The sequence below is a fragment of the Poecilia reticulata genome, unplaced genomic scaffold (assembly GCF_000633615.1).
Source record: "Poecilia reticulata strain Guanapo unplaced genomic scaffold, Guppy_female_1.0+MT scaffold_657, whole genome shotgun sequence".
Lineage (NCBI taxonomy): Eukaryota > Metazoa > Chordata > Actinopteri > Cyprinodontiformes > Poeciliidae > Poecilia > Poecilia reticulata.
The window spans coordinates 1-10,502 of NW_007615406.1; the positions used below are offsets into that span (position 1 = coordinate 1).

The 10,502-nt window shown below is 39.0% G+C and overlaps 1 protein-coding gene and 2 long non-coding RNA genes across 5 annotated transcripts; 1 reads left to right on the forward strand and 2 right to left on the reverse strand.

Moving 5' to 3' along the window:
• Positions 1-115: 115 nt before the first annotated feature.
• Positions 116-5,782, forward strand: LOC103461139 (RNA-binding protein 39-like). Of its 3 annotated transcripts, none has more exons than XM_017303585.1 (15): positions 116-220; positions 949-1,006; positions 2,411-2,460; positions 2,646-2,846; positions 3,011-3,064; positions 3,232-3,349; positions 3,440-3,592; positions 3,769-3,906; positions 3,989-4,054; positions 4,127-4,331; positions 4,422-4,508; positions 4,594-4,687; positions 4,846-4,951; positions 5,033-5,111; positions 5,192-5,782. In XM_017303585.1, exons 2-15 carry the CDS (start codon positions 956-958, stop codon positions 5,290-5,292), a joined length of 1,503 nt encoding a protein of 500 aa, XP_017159074.1. In that variant the 5' UTR covers positions 116-220; positions 949-955; the 3' UTR covers positions 5,293-5,782. The 3 variants fall into 3 exon arrangements, with proteins under 3 accessions (XP_017159074.1, XP_008401686.1, XP_017159075.1); XM_008403464.1 differs by having other exon boundaries at positions 134-358; XM_017303586.1 differs by lacking the exon at positions 116-220 and adding an exon at positions 385-496.
• Positions 5,783-7,419: 1,637 nt separating this feature from the next.
• Positions 7,420-8,241, reverse strand: LOC108166046 (uncharacterized). Its single transcript, XR_001776350.1, has 2 exons — positions 8,166-8,241; positions 7,420-7,594 (listed from the first exon to the last, which is right to left on the reverse strand). It is a non-coding gene; the product is annotated as an uncharacterized LOC108166046 (long non-coding RNA).
• Positions 8,242-9,335: 1,094 nt separating this feature from the next.
• Positions 9,336-10,451, reverse strand: LOC103461140 (uncharacterized). The gene is made up of 4 exons (XR_001776349.1): positions 10,308-10,451; positions 10,111-10,226; positions 9,553-9,661; positions 9,336-9,462 (listed from the first exon to the last, which is right to left on the reverse strand). It is a non-coding gene; the product is annotated as an uncharacterized LOC103461140 (long non-coding RNA).
• Between the last annotated feature and the right edge of the window lie 51 nt (positions 10,452-10,502).

The window sequence follows — 10,502 nt, forward strand, 5'->3', positions numbered from 1 at the left end:
ATTAGTTAACAGATATATATCTGTTAATATGACCGTTTAATCCCTTCTAGATAGGACATAAAAATACACTTAATGTATACTAAGAACCAGCAGGTGGCAGTAACGTTGTAATTTTTCACCACAATCGAAGAAGAAGAAGAAGACGAGGGAGACGGAAGGAGACCGTAAAGCCACGACCTGCCTCGAGTAGCTTCTAACAGCAGAAGAGGAAAAAGAAAAGGTTACATAACTTCCAAACGTCTTATTTCACTGCTGCTGTCTGTGTTTAAGAAGGGGAGACCCGCCGCCGCCATTCTCGTCAGCAGCATATTAGCCGTGGTATTCAGACTTTGGCCCAGCATATCCTCCATTTCAGACGGTAACGTCATTGTTTGCCACATTCAGCTCGCTGCCGCGGAAACGCTTCGAGTCAGAGTGGCCATTTTGGCACCCTGAACTAAAACGCTTGTTTTATCCACCTAGACGCATTCTGCGGCCCTGTAACCGTTTCTAAGTAGTTGAGTATTTTATTTATTATGCTTACTGGTTTATCTGTTTATCGAGAGTCTCATTTGTCTGTTTGTTAAAGCTTAGTTGTAAAAAACCTTGGCTAGAATTAAAGTGACGGTAAAGTGGTATATATAGTGGTATATATAGCTAAAGCTATAGCTAGTTAGCAATAGCTTGAAGCGACGTAAACCCGTGCGTGGCTTGAGAATAGTGTTAAAACGTTTTAGCAGACCGTAGTTATTATGCGTAGTTTCACAATTGGTGCCATTATCCGGATAATAACCTGAATATATATGTGTAAATGAAAAACTAAATGTTTTATTTTTTTGATACTATAGGAGAACCCATCATGTCTAAACCGTCTACCTCCCTCCTTCTGGAATCTTCTCGTGTGTGTGTTTGGGTGTTTTTATTTTATCAGAAGCGGGTTTTTATTTTTATTTTTTTTTTTATTTGCAGGATCGAAATGGCGGATGATTTTGACGTCGAGGCCATGCTGGAAGCGCCTTACAGAAAGGTGAGTTGAGAGTTGAAGAAATGGGGCCTGTAAACTGTTTTAGTCCTTGTTTTGCTTAGATCTTAAATTTTTGTTGTTATGAAGAAGTTCACTTGAATGTTGTGTCTGGTGATTGAGTTATTTAAAAACGCAATACAGAAATATAAATAAATCCACATCTATCTCTCTTTATAGACTTCCCTAATGATATCTCACCTCTACTCCCATGAATTCATCTTTGATTCCACTGTGAACTGTGAAAAAAAAGGAAGGTAGTTATTGCGCATATACTGATGTACTGTGGTTCACTTTAGGACTAAAAGAGATTCAACCTAGAACCATCCAGTCCCAATTCGGTTCCAACAAGGTGAATGCCAATGGTTGATGAGCCCATCTTTATCTGTCCAGCAAAGGAGGCAGTATTCAGATTTACAATTGGCTTGTTGACTCCCATGCCCCTTTGTAATGTGCATTTAATTGTGAATATTCATAACATTTTACTGTGTGGAGAACATGTTTATACTTTTACTTGTATGCACTTCCTCCAATATTTGATTACTTGATTGCACTAGGACGTCGCTGAGCCACAAAGACTTTTAATGCACTTATTCCCCTAACAAAGTATTTAATCATGCCAGTTATGCTGGCTAGTTTAGATGAATATTTTTCTCGTAAATATGAATACTGCCTCTTTCAGCATCTTGATTTAATTGCATGCTACACGAAACACATTACCATGACATTTTAGTGAAATGACTGTAAAATACAACGTATTTAGTGTAATTGTTGTTTAAGAAAACCTTGTATTTTCAGTAGTTATTTTTCTTAAGCCAAACAATTGTAAATATTCATGCAATCTTCAGATAATTTTAGTGTTAAAAGGTGGCTTTTTTTGATCATTTTTATTTATTTTTTGGGCGTCAGTATTACTAAGAAGTGTGAATCCCTGTTTGCTTCAGGGCAAGATGTGTGACAGAGGTGGCATCGAGCTCTTACAGTCCAAGAACGAAAATGGGTGAAGATCACTGGACTGACACCAACCACACAGGATCTCTTTTAGTGGCCATGGGCCATGCGTGGTCACGTGTTTAGGCACAAATAGTGGCATTGGTACGACCTGCTAGGGGAGGGGGGGATGGTGGAGAGGACCTGACAGTTATCAAAGCTTCCTGAACTCTGCTAATATGTTGGACATCCCTTTAACTTTTTCATTGTAGCATTAAGTACTGACCAGCCTTATAATGAGTGGGGGAAAGGGAGGTATTGGGGTGGTGGAAGAACTGTCCAGATTTGTTAGAAAGAATGAATTATTATTAATTGAATATATTTTTGCATTTTCTCTTCTCACCCCCAACCCCCTTTACCTTGACGACTTGAAATGTTTCATCTACGTCCTCATGATGTTCTTCTATAAACCTTGCTTAGGATGAGAACAAGTCCTATCATGCAAATGGACACGATGAACACGGCAAGAAGTAAGTGTTGGTCATTTCTCGTTCACAGAATTTCAAAAAGCAAAAAAAGTGTTGTAATTCACATCATATTAATATATTGAAATTATCTTGATCTAAATCTTTGCAGATTTAGAACAAGTAAAGTTTCACACTTGACAAAAATGTTGCTTGCGGTAATCTTTCTTCCTGGTTGTGATGTGCCTCAGGAAGAGAAGGAGTCGGAGTAGGAGCCGTAGTCCAGGCTCAAAGAAGAAGAAAAGCCGTAGCAGGAGCAAAGACAGGAAGAAGAGCAAGAAAAGAAGCAGGAGCAGAGATAAAAAACGCAGCCGCAGCAAGGAGCGTCATCGCAGCGGCTCCAGAAGCAGGGATCGGGCTGGGCGCTACAAAGCACGCAAGAGCCCCACCATGTATGTAGCTCCTCAACTCTTAGTGGCACATTCACTCAGCCAGAACATACATGTCCTTTGAACTCTTTGTTGTTTGATAAGGATGGTTAGAGACAGCATTTAAAGTGTAACATTCAAAACAAAAACTGACCCTTTTTTTTTTCTTTTTCTGTTCATTATTTTAGTCGAAAACGTTCCAGAAGTCGAAGTCCCTTCAAAAAAGAAAAGAGTCCTGTTAGGTAAGTTCAGCAAACAGTTCAGCTTGTTTTCATGCTTGGGTATGAAAGTCGAAAGCTTTTCCTGTTCTCATGTTTGACATCAGAGACATTGTTTTAAGCAGATATTTTATGAGCATGTTGTTGGACTGTCAGCAAAATTGTATTTGACCATTTTTCTTCCTGTCAAGGCAACCGATCGACAATCTGACACCAGAGGAAAGAGATGCCCGCACAGTTTTCTGCATGCAGCTTGCTGCTAGAATCAGAGCTCGTGACCTGGAGGATTTCTTCTCTGCTGTTGGAAAGGTCAGCTCCGTTATACATTTTCATATTGATCAGCTTTAATTTGGAAATTATCTTATGTCTTTTCTTTTTTTCTTCTCACTTTAACTGCAGGTCAGAGATGTAAGAATCATCTCTGATAGAAACTCTCGGAGGTCAAAGGGTATTGCATACATAGAATTTGTGGAGTCGTCTTCTGTACCTCTGGCAATTGGACTAACTGGTCAGAGGCTTTTAGGTGTGCCCATCATTGTTCAGGCATCTCAGGTCAGTTCAGCTCAAACCACCAAACGTAGATGTTTTAGAGACATTAGTCTGATATCAAATGTTGGTAAAAGCTTTGCTAGAAGTTGAACAAATTAACTTTATGTGATTTAACATTAAGGAAACGGTATTTATTGTATCATTTCTTTTTAGTTTATATCTTGTTCATTTATTTCCAGGCAGAGAAAAATAGAGCTGCTGCTGCAGCCAATAACCTACAGAAGGGCAGTGCAGGTCCAATGAGACTTTATGTGGGTTCACTGCATTTTAACATCACTGAAGAAATGCTGCGAGGGATTTTTGAACCTTTTGGAAAGGTTAGAAAGACGATTTGTGTTTCACGGTGCATGTTAATTTCATGTGCTTTGATATTCATCTTTTCCTGTTGGTTTTTTGTAGATTGAAGGAATCCAACTCATGATGGACAGTGAGACTGGGAGATCCAAAGGATATGGTTTCATATCGGTAACTGAAGTTTTGCTTTTAGAACCAATGTTCTCTGACAGCTGCAGTCTTTAGACTCTTTATTCTCTGAAGTTTGCAGATGCAGAGTGCGCAAAGAAGGCGTTGGAGCAGTTGAACGGGTTTGAGCTGGCAGGACGTCCCATGAAGGTGGGACATGTCACAGAACGTTCAGATTCTTCCACGGCTAGCTCTTTCCTGGACAACGATGAGCTGGAGAGGACCGGCATTGACCTTGGCACAACAGGCCGTCTGCAACTCATGGCTCGGCTGGCAGAAGGTTTGTTACAAATGCAGATGTTTGTTTTCAGTCCTGGTTATGAATTAATTTTCATACTAAAGTTAAAAAAATGTTCCTCTTCCTCCACAGGAACTGGCTTGAAAATCCCCCCTGCTGCTCAGCAGGCTCTGCAGATGACTGGATCCATACCTTTTGGGGGCATACCTCCTCCAGCAGGTGAATAGCAAAAAAGTAACTCCACCCTTCCCTCAGCCTACCTAACCATGCAAATTTCAACAACAGATCTGTATTCTTCTCATAGTTCCTACTCCTGCGCCAAACCAAGCCTTGAACCTCCCATCACAGCCGCTGGCCACACACTGTCTGCAGCTGTCCAACCTGTTTAACCCGCAGGCGTAAGAACAGTTTCCTTTAAGTGTTTAGTTGCCGTTGTGTCCTTCCGTTTTATGTAGAAAGTCACTTTGTGAAATATTTTTGGTAGCAAAGGAAAAAAAACATGACTATCACCAGGCATGATATACTTTTTTTTTTTTTTTTTTTTTGTCCCCATTAGAGAAAATGATCCTAACTGGGCCTCTGAAATCCAAGACGATGTGATTGACGAATGCAACAAGCACGGGGGAGTCGTTCACATCTATGTTGATAGGAACTCTCCTCAGGTAAATTTGTAGTCATCCCACAATGTTCTATTTTCTACAACAATCTTTCATATTTTAATCAGTTGTCTCTTTTGTGCACAGGGTAATGTGTATGTGAAGTGTCCCTCAATACCTGCAGCAATGGCAACAGTAAATGCACTTCATGGACGCTGGTTTGCAGGTATGTTAAGTAGCTGCTGCAGCAGTAAATGGAGACTTGTAAGCTATGAATGACAACTTTTTTTTTTTCCCCCCTTTCAGGTAAAATGATAACGGCTGCTTATGTTCCTTTACCAACCTACCACAACCTTTTCCCAGACTCAGTAACGGCAAAGCAGCTTCTAATGCCTTCACGTCGATAGTCTGAGACGTGTTTTGGAAATCTGTGTAAATAAATTTGTTTGCATTTCATAAAAATCTCAATTGAAGCAAAGATGCATCGAAATTTAGTTGGCTGTGTACTGATGAAGTGGCCTCACATTTATCAAGGTTTTTGTTTTTCCTTTTTTTGAAGTTGCTTTTCAGATTTTGTGGTTTGTGTTGTAAACTACCACTGAAAAGTAATCTGCAGATATCTATTGGTCTGTACATTTTTAAATATTGTCTTATCTGCTTGTTAAACTCAGCCATTTTAGATTCATTACCTTGAAGTTACAGAATACTGTTGGGTTAATTGACCTAAAATGCTGAAAGTATATTGATGTCAATGGTAATCCTTTGTAACTTTATACAGCCATAATTTCTTTTGTATGAAGGCTTCCAATAAATCTGGCAAACCTCAGTTCATCCTTTGGTTCCCATTTGAGTTTGTCAGGCCAGGTTCAATTTGTGATTAAAGTCTTAATAGCAGCATTAGAGCCTATGGTTTTCATTTTACCGAGGACACCAGGAACTCACATTTTTTCCATGGTAAGTGAATTAGCAAACGTTTGAAATTTACCTATAGATAAAATGTTCACAAATGTATTGCTGATATACTAATTGCATGGTGTATGTGTGTAAAACACTTAAATTACACTAATATTGTAAATCACAGCACATAATTATCAAGTTTGACCATATTTTTAGGCAGTTTCTAAACCCAAGCTATACTTATTGGATTCAAACATAACAGGTGATGTGCCAAGAGGGAGGATGTGGCCTAATGAGATCAACACCAAGGTGTGCAGAATTATTAGGCAACTTAACATGGCCAAAAAATAACACTGAAAATAGCCAAGCACTCTTTAAATTCTTAACATTGTTGCAGCAGGATCATAATAAACTTGAGATGCAAATAATTTCTGGTAGCTTCATGCTAGATTCTTATCTTCCAGTTCTGTCATATTCCATAACCACAATTGATCTTAAAACGGTGCTACAGGAAGGAGTCATCTTTTAAAGATTCATTTTATGCAGGCCAACGCTCAATCACTTGCATCCAAGTACTCCGTGGCTAGCCACTACAGATATTCAAAATAAAGTCTCCTTCCTCACTATTCTTACAGTAAATGAAAACGGTACAGCTCTTTGAACTGCCTCCACTGAAGTTACAGATCAAGAAACGGACTCCATAAATGGAAGGCTGTTGGTAAAAGAGAAGTGTCACCTTTGCAATTTTTAAGCAAAGTCCAGTCAGGTTTTATGAGAGTTGCCACATATTTATCCAAGACTGGAGACGGCCTCAAATCTTACCTGGTGCCGTCAGGTAAGATGGCTAGAGGGTGTGGATTGTTGCACTTCATTCGGAGTCCTCTTTTCAGATTTCATATAGAAATCAAGATCCTTAATTTCTACAGCCAGACATGATTCAGGGAGTCATGGCATCTGCTGGTCCACTGTTTTGTCCTGTCCAACATGAGGACAGCTGTCCACCAGGTTTGTTTTTAAAGTACTTCATGATTTTCTCTGGTGATAAACCTTGAAATGATCCCGATTTCATTTTCCAGCTGGACTTGGCACCTGCCCGTACTGCCGAGAGTACCTAATTTAACAACTATGGCACTTGATTTGATGTAAACTACCAAACCTAGACCCCGAGACAAAAGTCTGTCAACAGGATGAGAAAACGGACCAATGTAATCAGATTAAGGCTATGAAGACACCTGGGCTTTGTTATTCATTTCAGAGCCACAAGCAGTTTGTCCCCATTGATGTGAAGTAAACCCTGACCTAGTAAGTACATACACTATATACAGTACATGCTGACAATGAATTGGGGGGCGGGGGGGGACAAAAGTGGTTATTAGCCATTATCTTACAACACTTATTATCAACACCTAATAAAACTATACAAGTTTGACCATTTGAACTGAATTACTGAATAACCTTTTGGTGATTTTTCAGTTTACTGCGATGCACTTGTAGATGAAGCAATAAAGACATCTTAATATTCTCACACTTTTGACCAGCTCTGAACTCTGGTCAATTTATGTAAATTAAATGTAAACCAGGGGATGAAATGGTATAGAAGTATTTACTTTTGATTTTAATAAATGACACGACACAAATTTAATGCATATTCTGAAAACTTTAACTTCTAACAAAAGTCACTGCAACAACAAAATAGCTTGAATTTCAGAAACATTTCACTATCATTCTAAACATGTCAAGAGTTTTATTCTTTGCTCTTTTTCCCCCAAAATTGATATAGAACCTTTTTCTCCTCTAGAACAATGTTCACACCTGGGAAAAACAAAACACACATAATTAGGTCTTTGTGCTCATCTACCTGGTATGGCATGAATAAGCTATTTATTCATGCCAATTTTTAGCTGTGAGCTGGTGAATAATCTTTCCAAAAAATAAAAGGCAATTAGTTTGACATTTACTCAGAAATATTGTGTCCAACTATTCATCTAGAGCAGTGGTCAACCTTTTTTGAGGTATCCAACCCCCCAGTTTCATATGCGCATTCACCGAACCCTTCTCAAATAGAACAGAAATAGTCTTTATTGTCCCACAGACAATAAAACTGTGGGACAATCCAGGTGCAACAGCAGCCTCAAGATATGTAGGTTCACTCTAAAGATCAAAAAGTGTTAAATATTTTTTTTAAATTACCCACCTGATTTAACACCATTAATTAAACCTGTACTGCTTTTTATAGCTTGAATTGTTAATGACTGAAGCACTAGCACTAAAAAGATTAAACAGTCTAACAAATATACCTCACTACAGCAAAAAACAAAAATGCTGCAACCCATTTTGCTATGAACAAAATGCTGCAAATGCAGTTAAATGACTTAAAGCTGACCTTAAATCATTTCACTTTTTTGGAGAACACTCTTTTGCCTTGTGAGCCTGCAAGACAGCGATTGCCTCTTCCACCTGAAAGAAAAACAGGACAGAGATGAAAAGAACATCTTAACTCCCAGATTCCTCTGGTTTAACAAGAGTTAGGTTTCAGTAGTGTCCTCTGTGGTCGGTACCCTACATGCTTTGGTTCTTTCCCTGCTTAATACACCTGAATCACATGATGGTTCATTAGCAGGCCTTGGTAGAACATTACAGCTACATTCACACTGCAGATCTTGATGCTCAAATCCGTTGTTTTTTTTTGCATGGTCTTTCACATTACTTTTAAAATCTTGCCTACATCTGAATTCAGTGTGAACTGTTCGATTTCAAACTGACCGGCATGCACAAAAGAACGATCTTGCAATGTACTCATTGGTGTGGAAAACATGAAGGAAATGTGTATTTACATTTCTAAAGTGTCCAACACAGATTGAAAAAGAGTGAACTGTTGTCCATCTTGCTCACTACTAACACCTCCTGCTGGTGCACAGTATTGGGAAACGACAATGGAAAGTGGCATCAAAGTCACATCAAAACCACTTTGGTAGGTCCAACTGAAATCACATTCAAAACGACTGAATACAAGTCGGGTAAAGGACTACATACAGAAGTGGCTCAAATCTGAAAACAAATCAGATATGGGCCAGATCTGAGCGTTGCACTTATTTCAACAAGTGTAATCTGGTCACTCCACTTCAAAAAGGGAAAGAAAAACAATCAGATTTGGACTACATTTGCAGTGTGAACATTGCAAATGTAGGTAGATGGACATTTAAATCATGTGCTGGACCCCTGGAGGACTAGAGCTGGACACTCACAAGTTAAGGACAAAAAAAAGTAGAAAAAAACAACAACTATGCATCCAATTCTCATTGAGAATAAACATATTCAATTCACCAAAAAAAGAGGAAAAATGGGCAAATAAAAAATATTTCACTATATTTTGCCTTAATCTCATCCTGCACAAAAATTACTGCAGGTGTTATTTATGCAACTTAGGGATCAACAGTAGTTGATCCTTAATAGATTTTTGTGGAGGTATGTATTACGCAGTCTATGGTGACAGTCTGTCCTAATAAAGATGTGTAAAATCTGAAGGGACTGAACGAAAAATGTATGTGCCTTAGAGTTCAGGGACTCCGGTGACTCCAGCATGTGCAGCAGCTCTGAATTGTCAATCTCTAGCAGCATCCCTGTGATTTTTCCTGCCAGGTTTGGGTGAAGGGCGTGAATTAGTGGATACAGTCGTTCCCCTGTGTGTCACAGCAAAGAGATGGAGGTATAGAAACAAATACAAACAGACAGCTTGATAATGGGAAAGGATAAACTGAGAGAAGGCAGACCAAGGAGTTGTTTCTGATCCATAAGTGGAGCTGCAGCCAGCATTGAAGCGGTGAGGGGCTCCGGGCCTGGAATGTGAACTGCTGGTTCAGCCACAGGCGCAGAAGCAACCTGAGAATGTAAGTGGTTGCCACATTGATTATCGTTTTATTTTTTCTAATCACAAATAAAAAGCTTGTAATGTTCCCACATACACACCCTAATGCTTTGATGTAAACAAGACAACACAAATAATGTCACACTTGCACAGATCAACTTAAAAACCCACTGACATCTTTTAGGGGGAAACGATGACAATATTTTTTATTTTTTATGCATATCATTTTGAAGTGCATCAAAACTCCGGTTTGAAGAGTTTGAACATTGTTGCCATCGTTTAAAATGCATCCGACTGGCTCCATAAATTGAAACACCACAATTGCAAAACTGTGGCATTTTTTGTTTTTTCTTCTTTTATATTAGTGGACTACCAACAAAGTTTTCACACCGTCTCCTAAAATATTTAAGTTTGTTTCTCAATCCAGTTTATAAGTCACATAATGGAGGCCCAGCAGCTCTACCTGTTGTCTCGTCATGGGAACAGGAACCGTAACGACATGCAGAGGGTTCCTCACTCCAGACGAATACTTGTACTGATTTCCTCTGGGCACTCCTCCAGTCTGAGTCCCTATGTTATCTGAAAGAAGAGCTCCAACACGTCAAACAGTAAGACTTCAATTAAATCATCTAGAAAAAAAAAAACTTATAGTTTAGGTACTCGTCTTTTGTGAGGAGGTTATGATGCGTGGAGCCTGAGTAGAAGCCTGCCGGACTGTAGTGATGGTTGGTGAACCACGCCGAGGAAGAGGGCTCCCTATATACTGGGCTGAGTAAGGTCCTGGATGAATGAACACTTATTTACCTTTAATCAAAGGAAAAAAAAAAAAAAAGAAGCAAAAAAAAAAAAAAAAAA